This window comes from Martes martes (assembly GCF_963455335.1).
Source record: "Martes martes genome assembly, chromosome: 10".
Classification (NCBI taxonomy): domain Eukaryota; kingdom Metazoa; phylum Chordata; class Mammalia; order Carnivora; family Mustelidae; genus Martes; species Martes martes.
This window is the reverse complement of record NC_137898.1, coordinates 60,659,078-60,676,123: the sequence shown is the minus strand read 5'-3', so window position 1 is coordinate 60,676,123 and position 17,046 is coordinate 60,659,078. Positions and strand designations below refer to the sequence as shown.

General features: G+C 50.6%; 1 protein-coding gene across 2 annotated transcripts in view; it reads right to left on the bottom strand.

Annotated features, from left to right (window-relative positions):
• Window positions 1–11,163: 11,163 nt before the first annotated feature.
• NEU3 (neuraminidase 3) overlaps window positions 11,164–17,046 on the bottom strand; it is a gene marked incomplete at its 5' end in the record, with an annotated part of 25,611 nt that continues 19,728 nt past the window's right edge. For both annotated transcript variants that reach the window (XM_080815291.1, XM_080815292.1), the window contains one exon: window positions 11,164–16,268. In XM_080815291.1, the coding sequence (XP_080671417.1) occupies window positions 15,189–16,268 (1,080 nt within the window). In that variant the 3' untranslated portion in view covers window positions 11,164–15,188. The remainder of the gene's footprint in view (window positions 16,269–17,046) is intronic.

Genomic DNA, 17,046 nt, shown 5'->3' with positions numbered 1-17,046 from the left:
AAGGGGAGGGCACCGTCTCCTTCTGCTTAGGGCAGAGAGGGAGGAGTGGAAGTCAGTTTGGAAGAGGGGTGAGGAAGTGTACACAATACCTGGAGAAACTCTGGCACATGGGCTGTGAGTGGGGGAAAGGGACAGAAGTCGCTGCAGAGTAACGTGGGATGGAGGATGTTATTGGCAAGGGAAAGTCACAAGCAGGTTAGGCACTAAGGAGCCCACGGAGAGACCTTAAAGGGGTGTGTGTGTGTGTGTGTGTGCCCCCGCGCGCACGTGCTCGCGCGTGTGTGTGTGTTGGGGAAGGGGTGACTGATGGAACCTTCCCAGAGGAAGTGGACAGAACATGGGCTCCAGGGCCTTGAACTGGAATGCAGGCAGCTCTGTGGCTGCTGTGCTGTAGCACAGTGGTTTATGGTGTAGCCGTACAGCTATGCTGTAGCCGGGGGGTCTATGGTGAGAGGGCGGGGCGGTAGGCTGGGGGTCTACGGTGAGACGGCAGGACTGTAAGCCGGGGGTCTACGGTGAGACCGCGGGGCTGTAAGCTGGGGGTCTACGGTGACATGGCTGGGCTGTGAAACCTGGCTGCTTCAGGATGACACGACTGTGGCCCACTTACTGAACTTGAGGCAGAGCTCTCAGCTGTTTCCAAAACGGGGATACTGAATGAGCCTATCCTCTAGGGTTATGATGAGGACTCAGTAAACTGGTACAAGTAAAGTGCTTACAACAGTGCCTGGCATGCATGAAGGGCCTGATAGAAGTCAGCTGTTAGCTACTAGAGAGAAGGCAGGAAGTACCAGTACGCCCCGTGGAAGCCGAGCTCGGGCTGGATTAAGGATGCCAGCGCTCACACCAACAGCTTGCCTCGGGAGCTGGGGATCTGCAGTTCCAGCTGGCTTCACCTCCTCTCACCGGGCCAAACCTCCCTGTTTTCACCGGGGCAAAGCCTTGTCTCAAGGACTGTAAAGCGTTCATAATGTGAGTGGGTAAAGCACCGAGCACCGGGCCAGGTCCTTAGAGATGCTCCGTGACTATTCACAGTTGTCACCTACTCCCTTCCCAGGGACAGAGACCTTGGCAGGAGGTCTGGGAAAGATGGCAGAGCTGGGGTCTGGAACTTTAAGTGGGAGAAGGTTTGCTGGAGTGGGGAGCAGGGGGTGGGTACTTACGCTGTGCTGGGCACCCCATGGGCCTTTTACATGTGTGAGCCTGTCCGGCCTCAACCGTCGTCTGCTAAGAGGCATGGCAGTCCAGGGGCCTGTCCCTCCCACAGATCCATGAGGGACTTGTGACCCCATCAGGGCGAGATTCCCTCTGTCATGCGTATGAATTGGGAAGGATAGGAGCATCTGGTAGAAGTGAAGACCAAGGGAGGAACCATGGACTTGGTTGTAGCCACCAGAGGTCATGTGTAAGCGAAAGCTGGACTCAGCCCTCTGGCTAAGTGTCAGAGCTAGAATTAGAATCCAAGGGTCTTCTTCCTCCAGAGTCCACTCCTCCTGCCCCAAGGGCACTAGGGCTGCTTCTCTTCATCCCCAGCTCTTACTCTCAGACCCTAATGCCTCTGAGAGAAGGGGATGACAGATCCCTCAAAGCCCAGCCAGAGTCCTTCGAGTGGGAGCAGAATCAGATCCCAGCAAGAGGCTCTCCCAGAGAGCCTGGACATGGCCGGACTCAGGACTGATTAGTTCTCTAACCCCGCCTTCCCCTGGGGGCCTCCTCTAGGGACCCTCCAACCCCTTTTTTTCCTCATCCTTCTGGGGACCTTGACATTCATGCAGAAAGTACCCACAGTGGCTGGGCACCAAGTTTTAGGGCCCTGGGGAGGGTAAGGAAGGGCATACAGGCCCCAGATGTGGGGACAAGGGCCAGACCTGAGCAGTGGGGATGAAGATAAAAGCTTCCCCAGAGTGGGTCCCAGGTCTACAGAGGGCCCAATAATGTCCTTGGATCCTGGCAACTTCCTAGTGAAATCAGCACTATCCTCCCCATTTTACAGCTGTGGAAACTGAGGCTCAAAGATATTGTCACCTTTCCAAGACTACAATGCCATTAAGTGACAAAGCTGGGATTTCCCCTCTGGCCTCCGGCTCCTCCAAGCCCAGGCTCCTCCTGCCCCTGTAGCTGCTTCTTGTTCCCAGGAATGGCCTTCCTCCTGGGGAGCTCCCCTACGCCACATCCCACCTCTGCCATGAAACGTGGAAGGGCTGGGGCTCTGGGCCAGCAGCTGGATGGGGAGGGGTCCACCGGATTGCTGAGGTCTGGCCGCCTGCTCTTGCTGGGGGGGGGGGGCGTCACAGACGCCACTGCCAGGCATCATCCCAGCCACTCCCCCTCCTCCCTAATAATTAATCTCCAGCCAGCAGTCCCAGCTGCAGTGCTTTCATCATCCAATTACCGGGGCTGCTGGCACAATCAATCTTGGTCGCACAAATGCGGGCAAATCTGCTGCTATTTGCACGGCCATTACTGTGCATAGGACGTTGAGACTCAGGTCATTTGCCTTTCTGACGTGGGCCATCATTTCTCTGTGGAAGCTGCCTCCTCCCCTTCCACCTCGTAACCCCCTCAGCACACAGCTTCCCTTCACCTCCTATCTGGAGGTGGTGAGGTCAAGATCAGAAGATTCTCTGTGACCTTGGCCAAGGCAGTTCACCTCTCCGAGCTTCTATTTCTTCACCAGTGAAACAGAAATAACATCACTGACCTCACAGGGTTTTGTGAAAATAAACACCCCAAGTGTGGCAAACGTAGGATGTTTATTGGTGGTCTCTGCTGATATTCTTAATAGTTACATATTTATTTTAGTGTGTATTAGGGAAAAAAATAAAACTGATATATCAAGTCTATGATTTCATGAATATTATTACTTAGGAGCTAGTGAGATTAGGTATATACGTAAAATCTGCTGATGAAAAATATTAAGAATACATCGATTTAGCAAAAATCATGGAAGAGGCTTGAGAAGGAGGGAAGTATGGAAACCCGAAAGTCATAGCTGAGTGGTGCTTGCCTTCATAGACATTTGTTCTGTCCTCCATCCTCCCACTCCCTGCAGAGGGGAATGTGGGGGCTCCAGAGGGTGGAGAGCCATCCTGCTCTGAGAGGTGACCCAACTTAATCCAGGGTGTGGGGGGATATCACTTCAGGGCCCCTCATTCACATGAGAGATCTGCCCAGGCCTACTCCATTCAGGCCCTGTTGGCAACGCAGAATGCAAATGGCAGCTCCCTGCCTTCGTGGAGCTCCCACTCTCCCTCACTTTAAAACGAAACCCTTTCAGTGTCTGTCAATGTAGCTGCCATGACCTTTGCTTGACAGGATGTAGAAAAGGACTTCCCCTGAGGTCCCAGGCTTGTGGAACTGCAGAGAAGGCCCCCAGCTTGGGACAGGAGGCTTTAAGACCACACTCTATTGAGACTCTGTGAAGAGACACACGGAGGTCTTAGGAGGGAAAACGGGGGGATGTCAGCTTAGGCCTGTGAGGAGCGCTCTGTTCCTGTGGAGAAGTTACCGCCATGATGGAGAATGGGAACTATTCCAGAGCTCCTCAGAGAAACTGGGCATGTGGGCCAGGAGCAGAACCTTGCTCTCTTACCCCGACAGGAAGCCTGCTGAGCTGGGAACCCACAGGCCCACCCCGAGGCCCACCCCGAGCAGTGCGGGGACTGGGACGAAGTTTCTAGTAGAGCCATCCAGTGGCAGGAATCCACAGAGAGGGTGTGCTGTTCCAGCCAGCAGTGATGAAAGGAATGTGTGAGGTGTTCCCGGAAGGATGCAGAGGTCCCCCTCCTAGTTCCTCCTGGCTGTAGGCAGGCGTGGAAGGAGATCACTGGTTAGAACAGGGCCTGGGTCCGTCAGGCTGTCCAGACAGGCTGTCCGGTGAGGGTGACCCACCTACAGAAGAGGCTGGGCCTTGCACCTCTCCCAGAGTCAAAGGACAGCTCAACTGCCACCACGGAGCAAGGCCTGACAGCAGAAGGGGCAGAGGGGTGCCGAGGGAATCAGGCCCAGCCTGTCTCAGCTGGTGACAGGGCAGCAGGTTCACCAGTCGCAAATGGAACTGGACTGAAGCAGATCCCGTGCCCAGGCACACACACAGAACCTCCTTCTCTGGAAGGCCACAGCCCCTCTCAGGGCATTTGAAACATGTTGTTTCCCTGGTGGGAACAACAGTGCTAAGTGATGCTTCAGGGCAGCTTTGAAAGACCAGCCAGAGAGGGCTGGGATCACCAGCCAAAGGCAAGGCCAGGCGAGTCCAGGCCGCCTGCCTCCAGCAGCAAGTTGGGGGAGATTGCCACCTGGTGGACAATGTTGGCAGTGCCGCGGGGCTACAGGTGGGAGCACTCCGGATTCTGACTTTGTGTGACCTTGGGCAAATCACTGCTACTCTCTGAGGCTCACTTTTGTCATCGAAAATGTGGGATAGCAAAGCCAGCCTCTTGGGGCCATGGTGAGCTTTAAACTAAACAATCGTACTGATGTACCCATCTTGGGCAGGCTCTCAGCACAGGTTTGACCCACCCGGATCTTGTTCCAGCAGGACTCTGAGCAAGGGGTCAGCCCCAGGAGATTGGGGGGGCGGTGTCGGGGGCGGGGGTGAGGCAAACTCACAGAGATCCCTGCTCCTCCGGTTTCTCTCACAGCCCCCACCCAGGACTCATTCCATGTTGGAGGGAGCCGTTCTCAGCCCAAACCCAGACAGTTCCTGGGGTTACAGAAGTGCAGAAAACTGGGGTGCTGACTTCACAGAGCCTCCGGACCAGAAAACTTGGTTCCAGCCTCCGTTCCTTCACTTGCTATGTGACCTTCAGTACTTGGGCAAGTCTACACTTTTATTTCTTCTTTTATACAAAGCAAGAACTCACTCCTGCCCCAGAGGAGCAGTAAGGACTGGCTGGGCAGCCTGACAGGACATGGTCACTGCCTTCACTAGCACAGCCCTTCCCGTTGCCAGGAGCCCAGCCTCCTCCGTGGGTCACTGTGGTCTCCCGGATATGAGAGAGGCCCCTTATGGCTCTAGTATTGTTGACAAACTGCCTCAGGCCCCCTGGCACTGCCCAGAGATGCAAATAAGAAGAAAAAAGGCAGGGAGGGAGAGGACAAGCTGGCCCATCCCTGCCCCATTGCACCACATAGACACACTCTGTAATCCTCTCGACAACCTGGGGTTCACTTTATTGTTCCCACTTTACAGGGAAGAAAAGCAGGCTCAACGAGTTTAATAAATTGTCCAAGGTCTCACTCAGCTGTTTTTTGTTTGTTTGTTTGTTTTAAAAAGGAAGAAAGAAAGGAAGAGGGAAGGAGTGAGAGCTAAAAAAAGAAAGAGGACTAAGAGCCTTTACTGCCATTCCAAGCTTCCTTTTGATTCCTGGCATAACCCTATTTCCTATCATTTCGCTCTTTTCCGTAAGATTCTATTCAATGAAGTGTCTTCTCCTAAATGTCATTTCAGTGTTACCCTCCCTACTGCCACATCCTTCCACAGTCTGTTACTAATTCCTACCCACAGGCCAGAGGACCCACTGTCAAGTACATAGGCCTCTTTCGAGAATGGTCTGGGTACAGGGTAGCTCTATCTCAGGCCCAGGTCAACCTCTCTCTGACACGGCGAGAGAAGAGGCAGCTCTTCGTCCCAGCACCTCCTGGAGAAGCCAGGCGTGGGTTCCCCAGTCCAGAGTTCTCGGGAAGTCATGCTTAGATTCACCTGAGGCACCCCAATCCGGGGCTTTTCCATGGTCTACCCTGTACTCATGGGAAAACGGGCATTTGCTGCCTTACAGGTCCATCACTTGGGGAGCTCTGCATCGGCTGGATTTCGGCTGGGCACTTTAGTATGATACACCAAAAACAGCAGCCTTGCCCAGACACATCACCTACCTGAGCTCCTGAATCTGGAACCCAACTCCAAAGCTGGTGGGATCAGGGTTAGCTCCTGAGCAAGCCTAACTGTTTGCAGCTGTGGATGGATCCTTGTCAGGCTCCACTGGGCTCAGGGAGGTCTGATGAGGGAGGATCTGGCCCTACCTCCTGACTCTGGGTGGAATAGGAGGCCTGTGCCTTCCGTTTGCAATTCTGGAAGCATTGGGATGCTCACTGGCCTGGAAAACAAACATGGCACCCTACTCCCAGCCCCACCCCGATCCTCCTGAGTGTCCCAAGGAAACTGTTACTTTCCAGCAAGGTGGAAACTTGACATGAGGGGTGGAAGGCAGCTGACACACCAGACTCTGGCCTCATGATTCAGCTTCTCCTTTAGGTCTTCTCTCACTGGTTCCTGCTACTGTCACACACTGACCTTGGGAACCTCACTCCCAACTTTACAGGATCCAGGCCAATGGCCCTCACCCAAGTATCCCTCAGTGCTTGACAACACAGCAGATGCCAAACTACGGTGTTCAGACTGGGCTTTAGGAAAGGTTTTCCAGTAAAAACACAGACCGTGGTGCAGACCCGGATTACTGGGATGACAAAGAAGGTGTCCCTCAGCTCCGGCCTGGGAGCCCTCTCAATAACACCTCCCTGAATCCAGGGTTCATTTTAACTCGGGCTACCAGGGATCATCTTCTGGGTCATCTAGATGTCATCAAGTCTCAAACCAAAGGAGTGAGGTCAGGAAAGGCAAGCGTGTCCTATCCTGCTCAATATCCACCTTCAAGTTCCCAGTTTTGGAGGATTGAATATGGAATGACCATTCATTCATTCATTCAACAAATTTTTATGGAGTATCTACTATGCCAGAGGATGGATTAATATGGAGAGCAAATGGACATGGTACCCTCCCCTCAAACCTGCCCATAGGACTTGACCTTAACCCAAACTCCCTGGCCTATAACCATCCTTCAATTTCAGTACAGAAACCTCAGCTTTCAAATTGGGCACATAGAGTGGCAAAAAGGGCACCACACATTCCTGACCATTTTCCAATGTCTCCATCCAAAGATATCTGGGCCTGGGGCTCCTGAGGGGAAGGAGCTAAGGAGAGGGTTATCAGGAGACAGCAAGGATTACCGTTGCCTATGGCACACACTGTGCGGCCACCAAGGGCAGAAACTGACAATCTAAACCAGAGACTGAGTCAGATTATTGACCTTTGACCCTGATACTAATAGAGTTCAGCAATCTCTATCTTGGCAACTCTCCAGGCTTAGCTCATGCTCTGTGCTGAACCTCACGCTCCCCTGCGCAGGTATGAAAAGCCCCTCTTCACCGAGCTGGGTCCCCAGCAGCCCCACTAACCCAGGGCCTCTTTTTCTGCTGCTTCCTTGGTACTCACTGAGTACAGGAGTCCTGTAAATCTATTTTCCAGTCAGACAATCACCCTATGCCCACAGGTCCAGGTCCGTGCCCAAGCTGTGGTGTCCCCTTTAAGCTCTACCAGATTCGACAAGAAAATCAATAGGAATCCCAGGCAATTACCATGCCATGGGAAAGCCAAATTTCTGACCGAGGCAAGATGCTGCTCGTTGGCAGCCTAGAGATTGAAGTTAGACACCTATTGGGGAAATAAAACGGGCTTCACACAGGCGTTAGTAATAGCAGGCTATGTTCCTTCTACACCTGGAGCTGGCTGGGTTGTGAGTAAGAGGCAGCTGGGGAAATGGATGGAGAGGGGAGCATTGAAACATAGCGCTATTCAAAGAGTAGTCCATGGACCTGCAGCATCAGGGATGACCTGGGGGCCTGTCAGAAATGCAAATTTTCGGGGCGCCTGGGTGGCTCAGTGGGTTAAAGCCTCTGCCTTCGGCTCAGGTCATGATCCCAGCGTCCTGGGATCAAGCCCCACATCGGGTTCTCTGCTCATCAGGGAGCCTGCATCCCTTTCTCTCTGCCTACTTGTGATCTTTCTCTGTCAAATAAATAAATAAAATCTTAAAAAAAATAAATTTTAAAGAAATGCAAATTTTCAAGCCCCACTCAGACCTACCAAAGTAGATTCTTGGGGTTGGGGTGGGGAGGCAGGAATCTATCTTTTTTAACTTTTCCAGGTGATTCATATGCACACGTAAGCTGAAAAGTACTGTGACCCCACTATGCACACTTGATGGGCTAATACATGAGTACTACAGGGAAAAATCGTAATCACAGCAGATCCCATTCGTTGATGATCTTTTTAATTTTTATCTAAGTTTAAATACACATAGAGTATTTACACTTAACCCTCACCACAACCCTATGAGGTACTCTTAGTATTTTAGTTTTTATGGATGAAATTATAGTTAAAATACTTGTCCGATCATTTCACTTTTCCAAGGCTCGTTTTCCTCGTCTATACGCTGGGGAGAATACGGCCTCGTTCCCCCGGTTGTTGTAGGATTAGAGACAATGTAGGGTGGACCGTCTCCATTGCATGACGGGCTCAGACCTGGCCACCGGGTACAGCTCCAAGGACCTGCCCTAGGTGGGGAAAGGCAGAGGTAGGGTTGCTTTCTCCAACCTGTGGCTCAGTCCGAGGCCTGCCCGGCGCGTGCTGGTCCTGACCTTCTCACTGAGCACTAAGAAGGCTTCACCTGCCATCCAAGTTCTATGTTTACCCCTCAAGAGAATCCATGCTCTCACCCTGATTCTATTTCTGGTTGATGACAACACAATCTATGTTTAGGATGACGATGGGTTGTGGGAGGCAGCTGTTCTGAAGTTTGGAGCTACTGGAAAATAATCTCCAGCTAGATCTGGGCTTCCAAGGAAAGAAACTAATGCATTACTCTTTTTTTTTTTTAAGATTTTTTAAAAAATTATTTTTAAGAGAGAAATTAAACACACAGGCAGGGAGAGAGGCAGAGGGAGAAGTAGGGCCCCCACTGAGCGGGGAGCCCAATCCAGGACTCGATCCCAGGACCCTGGGATCATGATTTGAGCCAAAGACAGACGCTTAGCTGACTGAGCTGCCCAGGCGCCACTAATGCATTTCCCTTGAGTGAAATAAAAAGGGAAGGAAGACCTTTGGTCTGAGAGGCCACTTTGGTACAACTACGAAACATGTCATTACTACAGGGGTCATCATCATGAGCCTTTTACTGGAGACTGGATGCCCACCATGTTCCAAGGGATTAAGAGGCACTATCTCTGCCTCATGTCACCCACAGCTCTGCCTCTTATTTGCCATATGACAAAAATATAGGTTTGGAATCGGATCCGACTTCATCACTTACAGGTGTGTGACATTGGACCACATCATGTAACTTTGTTGAGCCTCAACTTTTCCATCTCTAAAATGGATTGTTGAAGTAAAAGAGATAATGGATGTATAACTCAACCCACAGCAGGCACTTTACAAATGCTATTTCTCTTGCATCCTTCTTTCCTGTATGTGCTATGCCTTGCCTTATGGTGGGCACTGAAAACACAGATGACTCAGACCAAGTCCCTTCATACTTGAGGCTGAGAGTTCCCTCTTTTATACCCAGGCTGGATCATTCTTCATAGAATGGTCTTGGCAAAATCGGAAGGTTGGGCAAAACCATGAAGGCTGCAGTTTGTTAAGGACAGGACAGAGGAAAGGCAAGATCGCTGTCCAGCCTTGCAGTGCCTTCCTCCATGGGCCACCCTGCCTTCTCCTCCTTCCCTCTAACCATCACCTTAATTTTCAGCATTTGACTCAAATGTCACCAATGCTGATGGATAATGGAGATGAAGGAGTGAAAGGTAATTTGTCCTCTATTTACACATTGCACCAGTTCCTAAGCCCTCTTGAGGATTCACTAGCTCCTCGCCATAACTCCTGGTGGGTGGGAGGGCAAGGATTATCCCCCTGTTGTAGCTGAATAAATGGGTTCCCAGAGAGGGCCAATGGCTGGTACAAAGTTGCCCATCAGATCAGTGACAAGCTCTAGGACAAAGACACTGCACCCTTAGTTCGGTCCTTCCTCCATTCTCTCCCAAGGACTCTCCTGGTAGTGTACTCTTTAGGGAATGCTGTTAACTTCAGTAGACTGCACTGAAAGGTAGTGTGGTTCTGTTTCAGGTAGTGACTCACACACAGGTTGGTGTACCAAGTAACCAAATTTCCCGTGAACATGGATAGTCTTATTCTTTTACCAGCAAGCGTATACACCCAACTCAAACTGGCTTAAGAGGTAAATAAAAATCAAAAAAAGTTTGGGGGGGGGCGCCTGGGTGGCTCAGTGGGTTAAAACCTCTGTCTTCAGCTCAGGTCATGGTCCCAGGGTCCTGGGATCGAGACCTGCATCGGGCTCTCTGCTCAGCAGGGAGCCTGCTTCCTCCTCTCTCTCTACCTGCCTCTCTGCCTGCTTGTGATCTCTGTCAAATAAATAAAATCTTAACAAAAAAAAGTTTGGGGGATTCTATGTTCCCTTAACAGGAGACCCCTAGTAGGGATCATTAGGACTGTTTCTGCGTGGCTGCATTCCTTCAGGCTTCTCCTGCATTCAGGTATTTTCCGCCATGGAGAAGACAGCTGTGGTTCCAGGCCTCCAACCTCCCATGTTAATGCTCCCAATGGAAATGGTACTTGTCTGAAATGGTACTTTTTCTTTGAATCTGCTATTACTAAAGAGCTAGGAAGGTGTGGCAGTGGGGACAGCCTGATCAACCCAAACTCTGGAGAGGTTTTAAAAGTCAGAACCCTCAAAACATGTAATAACAGTAACTAACAAAGTTAAATCTATGGTATCAGCTCTTCTGTACTCCATTTTGGTATAAGGGTATCTTTTATAGTCATTGGACTTATTTATGTTTTATCTACTGTTTATGGTGTTTGAAATTTCAAAAGGCTCAGCTATACTAAATTTGTAACTGGTATTTCTGTTGAAGGCAGTTTAATCAAATTTGTTACTGCTTAAGTATTCAAGAGGTTTTCCATGTTTTACTCAATAGGAATTTAAGAAATTGAGCACCATTGGCTTAGTCAGTTGAGCGTCTGCTTTTGGCTCCGGTCATGATCTCAGGGTACTGGGATCGAGCCCTGTATCAGGCTCCTTGCTCCACGAGGAGCCTGCTTCTCCCTCTCCCTTTGCCTGCCACTCCCTTTGTTTGTCCTCACTTTCTCTCAAGTAAAATCAATCTTTAAAAAAAAAAAAGTTATGAAATGCAAGAAAAGGCCTCAAATCCATTTTTCAAAAGAAGCTGGGTACAAACTAGATGAAAGTATTAGGATGATAATCACCTCATGGTTTGGTAACAATGAAACACACAAACAGCAGTCACCAGAATTAAGCTCTTTATTCATCTCCCTTGTTCCCAAGAGTTCTGGTAGTTTCTATAGAACAGAGGGCACTTTCAGTACTTGGGATCACAGAGCAAGACACACTCAGAACACTGAACCATGGCGTCAGCCCCAGAGTCCTGGAGGAGGGGCAGTTACAGAAATGCCAATCAGGGACAGAGGAGAAATACCACTGACATGAGAACCCAAATCGAGGCTTGGCTTTGGGCTTGGGCTGTAATCCTGAGACACCCAGGCAGGACTCAACTGAAGCCAGAGAAGAGCTCTTTAGGGACTGACCTGGAAGCAGGCCAGCAGGGAGAAGACCCATTTCAGGTGCGTGTTCAGCAGGTTGAGAACGCTATCCAACCCGCAGAGGAAGGCAACCTACTCCTCCCTATGGGGGGGCTCGCCCTGGCCCTCTCACTTAGCTCCAGAAGGCCAAGGATCTTTGATTCCTTGATCCATTCAGCAGAGCCTTACTGCTGTCCATTTTGTGCCAGGCCCTATGCCGGGGGCAGAGGACAGAGAGAGGAATCGGGCACAGTCCTTACCTTCAGGGAATTCCAAAAACAACAGAAAAAGCCTATATTAATAAAGAAATTATCGTGATTCCAGGTAAAAAGGATAGAGAGAGGATTCATACAGACTTGGCCCTCAAGGAATTCACAGCCTAGCAGAGGCCTAGAGGGCACAAGACAGACAACAATAATACCCCGCACCCCATGGTAATGAGCAAAGCAGGGCCCCAACTGGGCACTGTGGGAGCACAGAAAGGGATGCTTGACACCTACCGCATAACACAGTGGGGGAAACGCACAGCCTACTGCAGAAGACTGGGGAGACTGAGCTGGCCGAAGTGGAAGTATTGAAGCCTACTGCCCTGGAGAGGAGGCGGGGCAGCCTCAGGTTGACCTCTGTGGGTGCCTTGGGTTCCCCAACAGACAGGGCCCGATGTCTCTTATCTATGGCTACTGTTGCATGATATCCCAAAGGACAGGACAGGAGGGGAGACTGATGACCAGGAGAAACAGATCCAAGGAAAGCGCCCAAATAAAAGCCCTGAAATGAATAGTAGGGGCCTAGGAGTGAGGGCGTCGGGAGGTGGGGAGCCTGAGCGGGCCCAGCAGCTTGAAGGGGTGGGAGTGGGTCTGGATACATAACAGCAGGAGGTGGCCCCTACCTATGCTTTCTTGCTCTCCCAGGGATGAGCCACGTGTGCCAGATGGATCCATTCTAAGGGCCCAGAGACAGGGTAGAAGCACGTGGGGGCAAAGGGGCCACAGCCTCTAGACTAGTCTGCTGTCCTCTTTTCTTCACAGCTGCCATCACCTGCCCTGTCTTTTTCACTCTCCCAAGCTGAGAGGGCCTGGAAGAGGCTTGGTTAGGATACCAGGGTCACAGGATAGGTCCCAGGGCCCTGAAGGCCTCAGGGAATGGGCACAAACAAGTCAGGAGTGCCTACAGCTGTCTCTGTTGGTCATCCGGAACGTGAACAAGCTAGGTCAGCTTCCGGTGACAGGGCGGGGAGGAACCAGTCTGTAGCCTGAAGTGCTGGCCTGTGTGGGCCTCACAGCTTGGAGTCAGCTGCCCCAGGGCTCCTCCCACACACGTCAGGAGACACCCCCAGCCTGATGTCATTTCTTCTTCACAGCAACCACCACCTACGCTTCCTCTCCGGCCTAGGTCTCTTACCAGGCCACGTTCTCTTTCTTCCTAAAGGTGCCGGAACTCCTGCTCTGCTGTTTTCTTCATAACTACCACTGCCCACTCTTCCTCTCCCAAATCCTCATCCTGCAGCCAAATGCTCTACCCCTGAGCTCTACCCCCATTTAGCCTCATTCTGGATTACCTCTGTCCCCAACCCTCTTTTCTTGCCAATCCTGAACGGTGCACACAGGCCCTCCGCCTATTAGGAGTTTCACTTCTAATCACTAAGGAGAAGCAAACATAAAGCAAAGGGGAGGGCAATTCAGAGGAGGATAAGACATCTTTTGAGTGCTGGTCCTGGACGTATGTGGTCCGCACTGGCATGTGACTGAGGGCCTGTCCCCTACTGCCCTCTTGGATGTTCCCAAGGATGTCTTGCTATTTTCATTCTTTTCCTCCTTTAGACCTTGTTGGAGAAGGAAGCCATCCCTGCTATTCCTATCTATTTGGGGGTACGATGCTCAGGAAAGATTTGCAGAACACGAAGCTGCTATGACTTAGGAGAGGGCTGCCCTTCCCCGGTTCCTCCCTACACCACCAACTGCCACGCCCTCCACTGCCAGCTTGACAGAGATCTTCTCTGACAATGGGCTTCATACAAAGCAGCAGAGGTCAGTACGCCTTATCTCCCCCAACAACTGAAGGCCCTACATGCCAAACTAAATGAAAACACCCTTTGGCAGGCAGTGAAGAGCCACAGTCGCTTTTCAACCAGGGAATGGCAACAGAAAAAGCACCTTACGTTACAGATAGGCTCCCAAGAATATTTAGGTAACTGTATAAATGAGTGAATGAGTGAGCAGAACTGCATACTGGCTGGATAACTTTTGACAAATGGAGGAGAGGCTAAGGGAATTTTAAAAAGTCACTCTAAGCCATGGACTTAAGCCATATGCAGGTGAAGTTAATCTCTACTTTCATCCTAGAGGACTCTTCCCCATATGACAGGAGCAACCGCAGCCCCCAGCCTCCTGGGCTATATTCTACAACTAAGACTTGCTCTCTGGGCGATTACTCAGCACCAAATTTAGTTATCTGATACAAGTTGAGGGTATTTCTTCTCCTAAAGTAGGCTGAAAAACCAAGTCTTTCGTAATCGAATTTCTGTTACAGCAACAGGCTCCAGGGGAAAGATTCTAAAATAAGAGCAACCCATCTGGTATCATCTGAGACACCCAGCTCTGGTCAATTTCAGCCCCAAACCTATCAGACAAAGGGGCACCCCTACTTCACAAAGTGATTGTAGTAGGTACAAAAAAATTTTGGCTTGATTCAGAGGTCTAGGGTTTAGAGACCTTCCTAATGGTGAAGACCTTCTCCATGAGTAGAGTGGCTAGGCCCGAACAATATTCTGAGAAAAACAGACGTGGGGCGAACCCAGTGGCCGGCCAAGCCCTGGCAGCTGACTCCAAGCACAATGAAGATGTGACTAAGACAATGACGTCAGGAGCTACCAAAACCCCAACTTAAGGCCCAACATCTATAAACCAGCTGCATTGTTTTTCTTGAATTCTCTCCACTTCTAGCCCTGTGAACTGTGAGCTCTTTGAGGGCAGACACCATGGGAAGTTCTAGCCAATGCTTTAGAGTCCTAATCTACGACCTTTTCTCATCAGGAACCATTCTAGTACATGAACTTCAGGTTCATCTTTCATAAGAGTAACGCCCTCAGAAACAATAAGTACCATTATCAGGGGCCACTGGCCTTGAGTTTCCCATTTTCTCCCCAGGAAATAAGGGTTCTGGAGGAGGAAGGGAAGATTGAGCAGAGCTGCAAAGCTGGAGAAGGCAGGTGACCTCATGATTCTACTGTTCTGCCCAATTCCTCACACCTGCCCAGGCCTCACACCTGGGTGAGTGGCGAGTCATTGGAAAAGCTGAGTCCTTTCACTTCCACTTCGAGATCAGAGTCCTATCAGAGACCCACGCAGCCAGGACCTGTTGATCGTGGAGCATGCGTACACTCTGCCTTTCCTAAGAACAGGAAGAAGAAAAATCACAGCACCAATCCTCTCATTTTACAGATGGAGACCTGAGGCCCACAGAGTTCGGGGGACATGTCCAAGGTCCCAAAGCAAGCCTGGGGCACAACCAGGACCACATTATTGTTTCCCAACTCATAGTTTCCCCCACTGCAGTAGCTATGGCATAATTTTCCTTTTGCTCTTTGGGGGAGAAGAGAAAAAAGGTGCAGCGCAGAATATGAAGTTTTGGATTCTCTGTAGACTTCAACCACCTCTGTTAATCCGGCCTCCATTATCCTGCCTGTGGTTGCCTTCTGTGGTTTCCTTTCTATGGAAATTTGGGTCCTAAGCCAATCTTAGCTTTCAGTTGGCTCAGAGCTCCTACCAGGGCTGCTGCAGTCCTCATGCATGTGGCTCAGGATCTCTCGGTCTGTAAACAGGCGGAAGGCAATCTGCTCACACTCTCGTTTGGTCCCACACTCAAACAAACACCCAAACAAGCCCTCCTTTTCCAAAGCAGCCAAATCGGAGTAGCCACAGGGCCCGCAGTGCAAGATCCACGGGCGGGACCAGCAGGCAGCCCCCAAGGGGGTCTGGTTGAGATAGATGCCTAAGTTGACCCTCCGCTTCTTACTGGTTGGGTGTGAGTACAAGAGCCAAGACTCAGACAGTGGGCCGGCTTCCTGCACTAGCCTCGGTGAGCTGTCCAGCAGAGGGCTCTGCTGACCGGTAGAAGCATCTTTGCCATTAGGGTCCTGGCACCCGTGAAGGATCTCCATGGGCCGGAAACTCACCACACTGCCTTGGCAGCCATGTGGGGGCTCACAGAGCTGAGGGCTCAGGGCTGGTCTCTGAAAGTATTCACCATGGTTAATGCTGAAAGCCTCTGCCCGGCACCTGTTTGGTGTCCGGGCGCTGCAATACAGCACGGGGTCGCCCGCCCTCCCAGTCACTTCTGCCACTTCACACTCCACGGTTGCCATGGGCTTAATGAGGCTGCCATGGTGCCAGGTGGCCCCCAGGTCATCACTGTAGATCATCAGGGAATGAGGCTTGGCTTTACATGGTAGCCGGAAGCAAAAGAACCAGTAAGGGATGTAGTAGGCATATGCAGGGATGACCAGCCTCCCCGACTGCAGCTGGATCCCATGACCCGGGCCCACAGCAAATGTGGCCCAGCGCTTCACCTCGGTGCCAATAACCTCTTCAGTCAGGTCCCTCACCTCGCTCCACGAACAGCCAGCGTCCCGACTGCAGATGAAGCAGAGGCGGGCTGCATTCCTGCCTGACACAACCTGCTGACGCTCGGTGACGTGGCCCCGCACACAGATGAAGAATAGGTACACGCAGCCACTCTTCTGCTCCCACACAGGACAGGGGTTCATGGTCCGATGCCCGGGTAGTGTGGCTTCCATCAACGGCTGCAGGGGTCCCCACTGGATGGGGCGAAGAGAGAGAGAGTAGGAGTGAGAGACTAATGGGAAGACATGAGGCTCACTGAAAGCATCATTTTTCAGTGATAAAAAGTAATTGGTATTAGAACCTATGAAATCATGTCGTATTCACTAATAGTCACGAATTCTCAAATATTACAGGACAATTTATAGAGCTGGGAAGAGGCAACACTAGATAATGTATATGCTGTCCTCTGTCTAGAACACTCTTCCACACTTTGTCTAGATGCCCAATTCACCCTCCAAACTCAAAAGTCACCTCCTTCGTAAAGCAGTCTATGAAACTTCCTCCCCCATCCCCTCCCAAAAGCCATCGGTGGCTTCCTCTTTGTACATACAGAAGAGTTATAGCACTTATTATATAATAACCATAATTTTTTATGTGACTGGCTTCCTTCCTTCCTTCCTTCCTTATGTGACTGACTTCCTTCCTTCCTTCCTTATGAGTCTTTTGAGGACAGAAATCACATTATTCTAATTTTGTATTTCTAGTACCTAGCACATGATAGGAGCTAAATAAATATTTTTTAAAAGTAAGAAAAAAGGAAGGAAGAGGGGGCAAAAACAAAAAGAAAAGAAAATGAAGAAAAGCAAGCAAGGTGGACAAATACAGAATTTAGGCAAATAAAGGGAAATTTAAAACAAAGATTTTTTTCCTTCTACTATCCTGGGAAGGCAATTCATAACACTGTCATTAAAAACTCAAGCATGGAGTCAGAGACAACTAGGTCGAAGCAGCTTTTATCACTTCTTGTGAGAC